This window comes from Mya arenaria, chromosome 13 (genome assembly GCF_026914265.1).
Source record: "Mya arenaria isolate MELC-2E11 chromosome 13, ASM2691426v1".
NCBI lineage: Eukaryota > Metazoa > Mollusca > Bivalvia > Myida > Myidae > Mya > Mya arenaria.
The window spans coordinates 36,303,057-36,318,018 of record NC_069134.1 but is presented as its reverse complement, the minus strand read 5'-3'; the positions used below and the strand labels follow the sequence as shown (position 1 = coordinate 36,318,018).

At 38.8% G+C, this 14,962-nt stretch overlaps 1 protein-coding gene across 1 annotated transcript in view; it reads right to left on the bottom strand.

Moving 5' to 3' along the window:
* Window positions 1–8,835, bottom strand: part of LOC128213711 (regucalcin-like) — a 15,302-nt gene extending 6,467 nt beyond the window's left edge. The window contains exons 1-2 of the mRNA XM_052919734.1: window positions 8,627–8,835; window positions 7,035–7,192 (exon numbers count right to left, since the gene is read on the bottom strand). Coding sequence (XP_052775694.1) covers window positions 7,035–7,191 — 157 coding nt within the window. The 5' untranslated portion in view covers window position 7,192; window positions 8,627–8,835. The remainder of the gene's footprint in view (window positions 1–7,034; window positions 7,193–8,626) is intronic.
* Window positions 8,836–14,962: the final 6,127 nt, after the last annotated feature.

Genomic DNA, 14,962 nt, shown 5'->3' with positions numbered 1-14,962 from the left:
GGTTAGTAAAAGGGCCAGACAATGCAAGGACGAAAGAAATGGTTAGTAAAAGGGCCAGACAATGCAAGGACGAAAGAAATGGTTAGTAAAAGGGCCAGACATTGCAAGGACGAAATAAATGGTTAGTAAAAGGGCCAGACAATGCAAGGACGAAAGAAATGATTAGTAAAAGGGCCAAACAATGCAAGGACGAAATAAATGGTTAGTAAAAGGGCCAGACAATGCAAGGACGAAAGAAATGGTTAGTTAAAGGGGCAGACAATGCAAGGTCGAAAGAAATGGTAACATAAAGGGCGAGACAATGCAAGGACGAAAGAAATGGTTAGTTAAAGGGCCAGATAATGCAAGGACGAAAGAAATGGTAATATAAAGGGCCAGACAATGCAAGGACGAAAGAAATGGTTAGTTAAAGGGGCAGACAATGCAAGGTCGAAAGAAATGGTAACATAAAGGGCCAGACAATGCAAGGACGAAAGAAATGGTTAGTTAAAGGGCCAGATAATGGAAGGAGGGCCAGACAATGCAAAGACGAAAGAAATGGTTAGTAAAAGGGGCAGACAATGCAAGGTCGAAAGAAATGGTAACATAAAGGGCGAGACAATGCAAGGACAAAAGAAATGGTAAGTCAAATGGCGAGACAATGTAAGGACGAAAGAAATGGTGAGTAAAAGGGCCAGACAATGGAAGGACGAAAGAAATTGTGAGTAAAAGGGCCAGACAATGCAAGAACGAAAGAAATGATTAGTAAAAGGGCCAGACAATGCAAGGACGAAAAAAATGGTTAGTAAAAGGGGCAGACAATGCAAGGACGAAAGAAATGGTTAGTAAAAGGGCCAGACAATGCAAGGACGAAAGAAATGGTTAGTAAAAGGGCCAGACAATGGAAGGACGAAATAAATGGTTAGTAAAAGGGCCAAACAATGCAAGGACGAAATAAATGGTTAGTAAAAGGGCCAGACAATGCAAGAACGAAAGAAATGGTCATTAAAAGGGCCAGACAATGCAAGGACGAAAGAAATGGTCAGTAAAAGGGCCAGACAATGCAAGAACGAAATAAATGGTTAGTAAAAGGGCCAGACAATGCAAGGTCGAAAGAAATGGTTAGTAAAAGGGCCAGACAATGCAAGGACGAAAGAAATGGTTAGTAAAAGGGCCAGACAATGCAAGAACGAAAGAAATGGTTAGTAAAAGGGCCAGACAATGCAAGGTCGAAAGAAATGGTTAGTAAAAGGGTCAGACAATGGAAGGACGAAAGAAATGGTTAGTAAAAGGGCCAAACAATGCAAGGTCGAAAGAAATGGTTAGTAAAAGGGCCAGACAATGCAAGGACGAAAGAAATGGTTAGTAAAAGGGCCAGACAATGCAAGGTCGAAAGAAATGGTTAGTAAAAGGGCCAGACAATGGAAGGACAAAAGAAATGGTTAGTAAAAGGGCCAGACAATGCAAGGTCGAAAGAAATGGTTAGTAAAAGGGCCAGACAATGGAAGGACGAAAGAAATGGTTAGTAAAAGGGCCAGACAATGCAAGGTCGAAAGAAATGGTTAGTAAAAGGGCAAGACAATGCAAGGACGAAAGAAATGGTTAGTAAAAGGGCCAGACAATGAAAGGACGAAAGAAATGGTTAGTAAAAGGGCCAGACAATGCAAGGTCGAAAGAAATGGTTAGTAAAAGGGCCAGACAATGCAAGGTCGAAAGAAATGGTTAGTAAAAGGGCCAGACAATGCAAGGTCGAAAGAAATGGTTAGTAAAAGGGCCAGACATTGCAAGAACGAAAGAAATGGTTAGTAAAAGGGCCAGACAATGCAAGGACGAAAGAAATGATTAGTAAAAGGGCCAGACAATGCAAGGTCGAAAGAAATGGTTAGTAAAAGGGCCAGACAATGGAAGGACGAAAGAAATGGTTAGTAAAAGGGCCAGACAATGGAAGGACGAAAGAAATGGTTAGTAAAAGGGCCAGACAATGGAAGGACGAAATAAATGGTTAGTAAAAGGGCCAGACAATGGAAGGACGAAATAAATGGTTAGTAAAAGGGCCAGACAATGGAAGGTCGAAAGAAATGGTTAGTAAAAGGGCCAGACAATGGAAGGTCGAAAGAAATGGTTAGTAAAAGGGCCAGACAATGGAAGGACGAAAGAAATGGTTAGTAAAAGGGCCAGACAATGAAAGGACGAAAGAAATGGTTAGTAAAAGGGCCAGACAATGAAAGGATGAAAGAAATGATTAGTAAAAGGGCCAGACAATGCAAGAACGAAATAAATGGTTAGTACAAGGGCCAGACAATGGAAGAACGAAATAAATGGTTAGTAAAAGGGCCAGACAATGGAATGACGAAAGAAATGGTCAGTAAAAGGGCCAGACAATGCAAGAACGAAATAAATGGTTAGTAAAAGGGCCAGACAATGCAAGAACGAAATAAATGGTTAGTAAAAGGGCCAGACAATGCAAGAACGAAATAAATGGTTAGTAAAAGGGCCAGACAATGCAAGGACGAAAGAAATGGTCAGTAAAAGGGCCAGACAATGCAAGGTCGAAAGAAATGGTTAGTAAAAGGGCCACACAATGCAAGGACGAAAGAAATGGTTAGTAAAAGGGCCAGACAATGCAAGGTCGAAAGAAATGGTTAGTAAAAGGGCCACACAATGCAAGGACGAAAGAAATGGTTAGTAAAAGGGCCACACAATGCAAGGACGAAAGAAATGGTCAGTAAAAGGGCCACACAATGCAAGGACGAAAGAAATGGTTAGTAAAAGGGCCACACAATGCAAGGACGAAAGAAATGGTCAGTAAAAGGGCCAGACAATGCAAGGTCGAAAAAAATGGTTAGTAAAAGGGCCACACAATTCAAGGACGAAAAAAATGGTCAGTAAAAGGGCCAGACAATGGAAGGACGAAAGAAATGGTTAGTAAAAGGGCCAGACAATGCAAGGTCGAAAGAAATGGTTAGTAAAAGGGCCAGACAATGCAAGGTCGAAAGAAATGGTAAGTAAAAGGGCGGGGCAATGCAAGGACGAAATAAATGGTTAGTAAAAGGGCCAGACAATGCAAGAACGAAAGAAATGGTTAGTAAAAGGGCCAGACAATGCAAGAACGAAAGAAATGGTTAGTAAAAGGGCCAGACAATGCAAGGTCGAAAGAAATGGTTAGTAAAAGGGCCAGACAATGGAAGGACGAAAGAAATGGTCAGTAAAAGGGCCAGACAATGCAAGAACGAAAGAAATGGTCAGTAAAAGGGCCAGACAATGCAAGGACGAAAGAAATGGTTAGTAAAAGGGCCAGACAATGCAAGGTCGAAAGAAATGGTTAGTAAAAGGGCCAGACAATGCAAGGTCGAAAGAAATGGTTAGTAAAAGGGCCACACAATGCAAGGTCGAAAGAAATGGTCAGTAAAAGGGCCAGACAATGGAAGGACGAAAGAAATGGTTAGTAAAAGGGCCAGACAATGCAAGGACGAAAGAAATGGTCAGTAAAAGGGCCAGACAATGCAAGGTCGAAAGAAATGGTTAGTAAAAGGGCCAGACAATGCAAGGTCGAAAGAAATGGTTAGTAAAAGGGCCAGACAATGCAAGGTCGAAATAAATGGTAACAAAAAGGGCGAGATAATGCAAGGACAAAAGAAATGGTAAGTCAAATGGCGAGACAATGTAAGGACGAAAGAAATGGTGAGTAAAAGGGCGAGACAATGTCAGGACGAAAGAAATGGTTAGTCAATGGGCGGGGCAATGCAAGGACAACAGAAACGGTTAGTCAAATGGCGAGACAATGCAAAGACAAAAGAAATGGTTAGTCAAACGGCGAGACAATGCAAGGACGAAAGAAATGGTGAGTAAAAGGCGAGACAATGGAAGGACAAAAGAAATGGTTAGTAAAAGGGAGAGACAATGCAAGGAAAAAACAATTGGTTAGTCAAAAGGCGAGACAATGTAAGGACAAAAGAAATGGTAAGTCATAAGGCGAGACACTGCAAAGACAAAAGAAATGGAAAGTCAAAGGGCGAGACAATGCAAGGACAACAGAAATGGTTAGTGAAAGGGCGGGACAATGCAAGGACAAAATAGATGGTTAGTCAAAGGGAGAGATAATGCAAGGACAACAGAAATGGTTAGTCAAAGGGCGAGACAATGCAAGGACAACAGAAATGGTTAGTGAAAGGGCGAGACAATTGAAGGTTAAAATAGATGGTTAGTCAAAGGGCGAGACAATGCAAGGACAACAGAAATGGTTAGTCAAAAGGCGAGACAGTGAAAGGACAACAGAAATGGTAAGTCAAAAGGCGAGACACTGCAAGGACAAACAAAATTGTTAGTTTAAGGGCGAGACAATGCAAAACAAAATAAATGGTTAGTAAAAGGGCGAGACAATGCAAGGACATATAATGGGTTAGCCTAAGGGCGAGGCAGTTCAAGGAAAACAGAAATGGTTAGTCAAAGGGCGAGACAATGCAAGGACAAAATAAATGGTAAGTAAAAGGGCGAGACAATGCAAGGACAAAATAGATTATAAGTCAAAAGGCGAGACAATGCAAGGACAAAAAAGGTCAGTAAAAGGGCGAGACAATGTAAGGACGAAATAAATGGTTACTCAAAGGGCGAGACACTGCAAGAACAACAAAAATGGTTAGTCAATGTAAGGCCAACACAAATGGTTAGTCAAAGGGCGAGACAATGAACGAACAAAAGAAATGGTTAGCCAAAGGGCGAGACACTGCGAGGACAAAAGAAATGGTTAGTAAATGGGCGAGACACGGCAAGGACAAAATAATTAGTTAGTCAAAGGGCGAGACAATGCAAGGACAAAAGAAATGGTAATTCAATGGGCGAGACACTGCAAGGACAACAGAAATGGTTTTTAAAAGGGCGAGACAATGCAAGGACAAACGAAATGGTAATTCAATGGGCGAGACAATGCAAGGACAAAAGAAATGGTAATTCAATGGGCGAGACAATGCAAGGACAAAAGAAATGGTTTGTAAAAGGGCGAGACAATGCAAGGACAAGAGAAATGGTAGGTCAAAGGGCGAGACAGTTAGAGGACAAAATAAATGGTTAGTCTAAGGCCGAGACAATGCATGGACAAGAGAAATGGTTAGTCTAAGGGCGAGACATTGCAAGGACAACAACAATGGTACGTCAAAGGGCGAGATAATGCAAGGACAAAAGAAATGATTTGTAAAAGGGCGAGACGATGCAATGCCAAAGGAAATGGTTATACAAAGATCGAGACAATGCAAGGACAAAAATTGGTTTGTGAAGTGACAAGAAAGGCAAGACAAAGCAAGGACAAAGGCAAATCGTGACACTTAAACTGTTTAACTTATAACCAGAACAACTGAATATGTTGCGGTGCAAACGTAAGGGCCTTTCTTTGTGCAAAAGTTGGTAAAAACGACCAAAACATAAAAAAGCTCAAACAAAATTCAATTTTTCATTTATTTTTCAGCCTTTATATTTTGCAAGCACTTAACATACATACTTTGCAACATATGTAGAATATTTATCAGACTGGCTTAAAAACATTTGCATTTGTTTGGTAAATCTTTCTACAAATTCAATAGAATTGCGGCTTTGTGGTTACGGATTGTTTCAAGTATTTGCATTTGTGTTACCAGGAAGTAAATGGAATTCACTACTTTCACTATGATATTGAATATCTTTACTACTAAAATTATATCATCAATAAACCACAAGACATTGTTGATTTTGTATTCTGGAGCATTTTGAAAGATACATTTGTGTTTTCAGTATTTTTTTATTTAAAAATCTAGTGCCATCTGCCTATTAACCTAGATTCGTTTGAAGTAACTAGCTATAATATATTCAGCATGACTTTGTCATGATTTTTTTCTAATGTTCTAGATTTTTCTGTTTATTCCATTTATACATATTTTAGAATAAACAAGATATTAATAGAATTTCAGCGAACGTTTTTTGAGGATTCTTGTAGTACAATCTAGGACATTTTCATTTTGAATGTATGGTGAAAATGGAGAATTTTTTTATTTAAAGCTGCACTCTCACAGATTGAATGTTTTGACGCCTTTTTTAAACGTTTTTTTGTGTTGGAATTATTTTGTGAAAATGCATGGAAACCAGTGATATAAGACTTTTGAAAAAAACAGATCGCAGGTTTCCATATTTATGTTCAAAAAGTGATGTTTTATGCATTTTTCTAGGTAGTCGTTTCCATGTATATATATTGTTTAACGACTTTGATGAGAATGTGGAAATGCTTTTTCAAGCAAAGTTCTAACAAATCAAATTCTTGCTCGACTCAGTTCGTAAAACTCCAAAACATATTGAAAAAGACGTATGATTTACTCTAGAACAAAGATTGTTGCTCAAACTACTTCTTGTGTTACAGTAGATGTATTTGGAGTATCACAATACTTGAACGTTATCAGGATATCCGTGAAACAAATTAAGCGATATTCCATTTCATTGATAAAGATTTTGATACATTTTGACGCAATCTTATCCCCGCATTCAGCTCACACAAATTGTTAAGACCATTATCTAGCGCGTTATTGGCCTAAGAATATAGACCCTGGGATGCGGTGAGGAGGGAGGGGCGGTGGTGTAAGTGTCCATTCTGGTTATTATATGGAGCGGGGCATATAAGGAGTGACCCTAACATAAGTTTAGCCCATTAGGCAGCGCGTTATTGGCCTTGAAAAACGACCATAGGTTATGATGAGGAGGGAGGGGTGTAAGTGTCTACCCTGGGTATTTTATGGAGCGGGGCATAAAAGGAGTGACCCTAACATAAGTTTAGCCCATTAGGCAGCGTGTTATTGGCGTCAGAATATCTACCCTAGGTTACGAAGAGGAGTGAGGGGCGGGGTTGTAAGTGTCTATCCTGGGTATTATATGGAGCGGAGCATATAAGGACAGGCCATAACATAAATTAAGTCCGTTATGCAGCACGTTATTGGCCTTAGAATATATTTCCCGGGATGTGATGAGGAGAGAGTGGCAGATTTGTGTCTACCCTGGGTATTGTATGTAGCGGGGCATGGAGTGGCCCTAAAACCACCTACCGAACTTGTAGACCTCATCGACTCCAGTGGCGGCCGTCCACCTGTGGAAGCATCCCTCGTTGATGTCCACGTATAGGAGCTGCTGGGTCCGCTCATCCCAGTGGGGACCCTCGCCGATTGACGTACAGCTCTTCTCGATCAACGTCTCTACCTGCATCCTTTATGAACCGGAAATGGAACAAACAAAAATGGAATGATTAACATCAAGAATTAAAACAAGGATGGTTTGTAATAAATTTATTCCGGTGGAAGACAATTTTCAAAAGAGCTTTAAGTTGAAGGGAATGAATTTGATGAAATTGCTTAAGATAGAAAAAAGAAAACAAATATCTAAGAAGGTGGTGGTTATGGTCATGATGATGATCATGATGATGGTGGTGATGATGATGATGATGATGATGATGATGATGATGATCATGATGATGATGGTGGTGATGATGATGATGATGATGATGATGATGATGATGATGATGATGATGATGATGATGATGATGATGATGATGATGATGATGATGATCATGATGATGATGATGATGATGATGATGATGATGATGATGATGATGATGATGATGATGATGATGATGATGATGATGATGATCATGATGATGATGATGATGATGATGATGATGATGATGATGATGATGATGATGATGATGATGATGATGATCATGATGATGATGGTGGTGATGATGATGATGATGATGATGATGATGATGATGATGATGATGATGATGATGATGATGATGATGATGATGATCATGATGATCATGATGATTATAATGATGATGATAGTGGTGGTGGTGGTGGTGGTGGTGATGGAGATGTTGCTGTGGGTCGATTTCCTTAATGTCGACGAAACACATTGTGTTTCATGTTAGATAGAGACAGTTATTAGGCTTGAGCTTTAGCTCAAAAATTTGCTAATAGACCACAAAATTCAACACATGGGCAAAAGTACCAGATCTCAAATAAATTCAGATTGTGAAACATAACTGGAATATTTTTTTATTGATTGGAAAACTCCTGGCTGTCCTGGTTTGGACCTCATTGAAATTAGATTGCATAATTATCCTATAGATAAGATACTACAGGGGAGGGAACTCAAGCTATGAATAGATTTTCTGAATATGATTCCCACCTTTCGCTATGTTGTCCGTTTAACTCTGCTGTACGTTTACAATATAATTTTTCCGACTAATGAAATACACTGATTCAATTTGTACTGATAATGTCATAAAAATAAAATACTTTAGATTCTTGCCTAAGAGGTGGTGGTGGTGGTGGTGGTGGTGATGGTCGTAGTAGTGTTAATGGTTGTGAGTGCCATCCCATCACTCATAAACCCTTTTGAATATCCTACAGAAGGAATCAATCGCTCAAGCCGTTCAGTAATACCGGTGCTTTGATAAATTATTGCAATCATTGTGCATAATAATGTGTGTGCAGAAGCTTTTGTTATAAAGTTATTGTTTTCGTAACTTGATACTGTTCTACATGTTCCATATCAATATCATGCACGCAGCATAGAAGCGTACAATATCTGCAACAAACAATGCAATATCAAATACCATTCAGAATGTAACATTATTTACCTGTTTTGCAGTTCCTTCCGTTGTAATACTGTGTTTCTTTCAAATTCTTAATCTTCCAAGCTTCCGCTACATGAATACCAGTACAATATTAATGTACAATGGACGATTTAAAACTTAATAGTCTCGTATCTTAGTCACTGATAACGTTAACACTTATCAAACAAACGAAGACCTTCACATTTAACCCTCCTAGACAAACATCACAATCAAGCGTTTAACAGCGTTTAATGTATTTGATGTATACTTAAAGCTGCACGTTCATAGATTATACGTTATTACAATTTTTTTTGTCTTGGAACGAACCAATTTTTGCGACAATCCATGGAAACCAGTTATATAAGACTGCTGACAAAAAAATAGATCACAGATTTTTATATTTAATTTGTCGATTTTTTGTCAACAAACTTGCATTATTGGGTTGCAGATATTTACGCAAAAATTTGCTTTTTCCAAGACAAAAAAATAAAAAGGTTGTAAAAATGGTAAATCTGTGAGAGTGCAGCTTTAATATGTAAAATTTATATGTCTATAATGACGGTATATATACCATTGAGAGGGGTTTGATGTAACTGCAGAGAAAGTATAATTATGTCAATATCATGCGGATGTTATGTTAAGAACTGGAAAGATTGCAACCAATCATCACAGCAGCAGACGTTTATAACGTATAATGCACAGCTTTCTGTCGTTCGTTTACAAAAACGTTATTGCCAGGCGCCTTGAGTACATATATGTACGTCTTACCCTAGTGTACTATATGTACGTCCTACCCTAGTGTACTATATGTACGTCTTACCCTAGTATACTATATGTACGTCTTACCCTAGTGTACTATATGTACGTCTTACCCTAGTATACTATATGTACGTCTTACCCTTGTGTACTATATGTACGTCTTACCCTTGTGTACTATATGTACGTCTTACCCTAGTGTACTATATGTACGTCCTACCATAGTGTGCTATATGTACGTCTTACCTTAGTGCACTATATGTACGTCTTAACCTAGTGTACTATATGTACGTCTTACCCTAGTGTGCTATATGTACGTCTTACCCTAGTGTACTATATGTACGTCCTACCCTAGTGTACTATATGTACGTCTTACCCTAGTGTACTATATGTACGTCTTACCCTAGTGTACTACATGTACGTCTTACCTTAGTGCACTATATGTACGTCTTAACCTAGTGTGCTATATGTACGTCTTACCCTAGTGTACTATATGTACGTCTAACCCTAGTGTGCTATATTTACGTCTGACCTTAGTGCACTATATGTACGTCTTACCTAAGTGTACTGTATGTTCGTCTTACCCTAGTGCAAGATATATATGTCTTACCTTAGTGTATAATATGTACGTCTTACACTTGTGCACTATATGTACGTCTTACCCTAGTGTACTATATGTACGTCTTACCCTTGTGCACTATATGTACGTCTTACACTTGTGCACTATATGTACGTCTTACCCTAGTGCAAGATATATATGTCTTACCTTAGTGTATAATATGTACGTCTTACCCTAGTGCACTATATGTACGTCTTACCCTAGTGTACTATATGTACGTCTTACCCTAGTGTACTATATGTACGTCTTACCCTAGTGTGCTATATGTACGTCTTACCCTAGTGTACTATATGTACGTCTTACCCTAGTGTACTATATGTACGTCTTACCCTAGTGTACTATATGTACGTCTTACCCTAGTGTGCTATATGTACGTCTAACCCTAGTGTGCTATATGTACGTCTTACCCTAGTGTACTATATGTACGTCTTACCCTAGTGTACTATATGTACGTCTTACCCTAGTGTGCTATATGTACTTCTTACCATAGTGTACTATATGTACGTCTAACCCTAGTGTACTATATGTACGTCTTACCCTAGTGTGCTATATGTACGTCTTACCCTAGTGTACTATATGTACGTCTTACCCTAGTGTGCTATATGTACGTCTTACCCTAGTGTACTATATGTACGTCTTACCCTAGTGTACTATATGTACGTCTTACCCTAGTGTACTATATGTACGTCTTACCCTTGTGCACTATATGTACGTCTTACACTTGTGTGCTATATGTACGTCTTGCCCTAGTGTACTATATGTACATCTTACCTTAGTGTGCTATATGTACGTCTTACCATAGTGTACTATATGTACGTCTTAACCTAGTGTGCTATATGTACGTCTTACCCTAGTGTTCTATATTTACGTCTTACCCTAGTGTACTATATGTACGTCTAACCCTAGTGTACTATATGTACGTCTTACCTTAGTGTACTATATGTACGTCTTACCCTAGTGTACTATATGTACGTCTTACCCTAGTGTACTATATGTACGTCTTACCCTAGTGTTCTATATGTACGTCTTACCCTAGTGTTCTATATGTACGTCTAACCCTAGTGTTCTATATGTACGTCTTACCCTAGTGTTCTATATGTACGTCTTACCCTAGTGTTCTATATGTACGTCTAACCCTAGTGTACTGTATGTACGTCTTACCCTAGTGTACTATATGTACGTCTTACCCTAGTGTTCTATATGTACGTCTTACCCTAGTGTTCTATATGTACGTCTTACCTTAGTGTACTATATGTACGTCTTACCTTAGTGTACTATATGTACGTCTTACCCTAGTGTACTATATGTACGTCTTACCCTAGTGTACTATATGTACGTCTTACCCTAGTGTTCTATATGTACGTCTTACCCTAGTGTGCTATATGTACGTCTTACCCTAGTGTACTATATGTACGTCTTACCCTAGTGTACTATATGTACGTCTTACCCTAGTGTTCTATATGTACGTCTTACCCTAGTGTTCTATATGTACGTCTAACCCTAGTGTACTATATGTACGTCTTACCCTAGTGTACTATATGTACGTCTTACCCTAGTGTACTATATGTACGTCTTACCCTAGTGTACTATATGTACGTCTTACCCTAGTGTGCTATATTTACGTCTTACCTTAGTGCACTATATGTACGTCTTAACCTAGTGTGCTATATGTACGTCTTACCCTAGTGTGCTATATGTACGTCTTACCCTAGTGTACTATATGTACGTCTAACCCTAGTGTGCTATATTTACGTCTTACCTTAGTGCACTATATGTACGTCTTAACCTAGGGTGCTATATGTACGTCTTAACCTAGTGTGCTATATGTACGTCTTACCCTAGTGTACTATATGTACGTCTAACCCTAGTGTGCTATATTTACGTCTGACCTTAGTGCACTATATGTACGTCTTACCTAAGTGTACTGTATGTTCGTCTTACCCTAGTGCAAGATATATATGTCTTACCTTAGTGTATAATATGTACGTCTTACACTTGTGCACTATATGTACGTCTTACCCTAGTGTACTATATGTACGTCTTACCCTTGTGCACTATATGTACGTCTTACACTTGTGCACTATATGTACGTCTTACCCTAGTCCAAGATATATATGTCTTACCTTAGTGTATAATAAGTACGTCTTACCCTAGTGCACTATATGTACGTCTTACCCTAGTGTACTATATGTACGTCTTACCCTAGTGTACTATATGTACGTCTTACCCTAGTGTGCTATATGTACGTCTTACCCTAGTGTACTATATGTACGTCTTACCCTAGTGTACTATATGTACGTCTTACCCTAGTGTACTATATGTACGTCTTACCCTAGTGTGCTATATGTACGTCTAACCCTAGTGTGCTATATGTACGTCTTACCCTAGTGTACTATATGTACGTCTTACCCTAGTGTACTATATGTACGTCTTACCCTAGTGTGCTATATGTACTTCTTACCATAGTGTACTATATGTACGTCTAACCCTAGTGTACTATATGTACGTCTTACCCTAGTGTGCTATATGTACGTCTTACCCTAGTGTACTATATGTACGTCTTACCCTAGTGTGCTATATGTACGTCTTACCCTAGTGTACTATATGTACGTCTTACCCTAGTGTACTATATGTACGTCTTACCCTAGTGTACTATATGTACTTCTTACCATAGTGTACTATATGTACGTCTAACCCTAGTGTTCTATATGTACGTCTTACCCTAGTGTGCTATATGTACGTCTTACCCTAGTGTGCGTTATGTACGTCTAACCCTAGTGTGCTATATGTACGTCTTACCCTAGTGTGCTATATTTACGTCTTACCTTAGTGCACTATATGTACGTCTTAACCTAGTGTGTTATATGTACGTCTTACCCTAGTGTACTATATGTACGTCTAACCCTAGTGTGCTATATTTACGTCTTACCTTAGTGCACTATATGTACGTCTTACCTAAGTGTATTGTATGTACGTCTTACCCTAGTGCAAGATATATATGTCTTACCTTAGTGTACTATATGTACGTCTTACCCTTGTGCACTATATGTACGTCTTACCCTTGTGTGCTATATGTACGTCTTGCCCTAGTGTACTATATGTACATCTTACCCTAGTGTGCTATATGTAAGTCTTACCCTAGTGTACTATATGTACATCTTACCCTAGTGTGCTATATGTACGTCTTACCCTAGTGTATAATATGTACGTCTTACCCTAGTGTACTATATGTACGTCTTACCCTAGTGTGCTATATGTACGTCTTACCCTAGTGTACTATATGTACGTCTTACCCTAGTGTACTATATGTACGTCTTACCCTAGTGTACTATATGTACTTCTTACCATAGTGTACTATATGTACGTCTAACCCTAGTGTTCTATATGTACGTCTTACCCTAGTGTGCTATATGTACGTCTTACCCTAGTGTGCGTTATGTACGTCTAACCCTAGTGTGCTATATGTACGTCTTACCCTAGTGTGCTATATTTACGTCTTACCTTAGTGCACTATATGTACGTCTTAACCTAGTGTGTTATATGTACGTCTTACCCTAGTGTACTATATGTACGTCTAACCCTAGTGTGCTATATTTACGTCTTACCTTAGTGCACTATATGTACGTCTTACCTAAGTGTATTGTATGTACGTCTTACCCTAGTGCAAGATATATATGTCTTACCTTAGTGTACTATATGTACGTCTTACCCTTGTGCACTATATGTACGTCTTACACTTGTGTGCTATATGTACGTCTTGCCCTAGTGTACTATATGTACATCTTACCCTAGTGTGCTATATGTACGTCTTACCCTAGTGTACTATATGTACGTCTTACCCTAGTGTACTATATGTACGTCTTACCATAGTGTACTATATGTACGTCTTAACCTAGTGTGCTATATGTACGTCTTACCCTAGTGTTCTATATGTACGTCTTACCCTAGTGTACTATATGTACGTCTAACCCTAGTGTACTATATGTACGTCTTACCCTAGTGTACTATATGTACGTCTTACCCTAGTGTACTATATGTACGTCTAACCCTAGTGTACTATATGTACGTCTTACCCTAGCGTACTATATGTACGTCTTACCCTAGTGTACTATATGTACGTCTTAACCTAGTGTGCTATATGTACGTCTTACCCTAGTGTTCTATATGTACGTCTTACCCTAGTGTACTATATGTACGTCTAACCCTAGTGTACTATATGTACGTCTTACTTTAGTGTTCTATATGTACGTCTTACCCTAGTGTACTATATGTACGTCTTACCCTAGTGTACTATATGTACGTCTTACCCTAGTGTACTATATGTACGTCTTACCCTAGTGTACTATATGTACGTCTTACCCTAGTGTGCTATATTTACGTCTTACCTTAGTGCACTATATGTACGTCTTAACCTAGTGTGCTATATGTACGTCTTACCCTAGTGTGCTATATGTACGTCTTACCCTAGTGTACTATATGTACGTCTAACCCTAGTGTGCTATATTTACGTCTTACTTTAGTGCACTATATGTACGTCTTAACCTAGGGTGCTATATGTACGTCTTAACCTAGTGTGCTATATGTACGTCTTACCCTAGTGTACTATATGTACGTCTAACCCTAGTGTGCTATATTTACGTCTGACCTTAGTGCACTATATGTACGTCTTACCTCAGTGTACTGTATGTTCGTCTTACCCTAGTGCAAGATATATATGTCTTACCTTAGTGTATAATATGTACGTCTTACACTTGTGCACTATATGTACGTCTTACCCTAGTGAACTATATGTACGTCTTACCCTTGTGCACTATATGTACGTCTTACACTTGTGCACTATATGTACGTCTTACCCTAGTGCAAGATATATATGTCTTACCTTAGTGTATAATATGTACGTCTTACCCTAGTGCACTATATGTACGTCTTACCCTAGTGTACTATATGTACGTCTCACCCTAGTGTACTATATGTACGTCTAACCC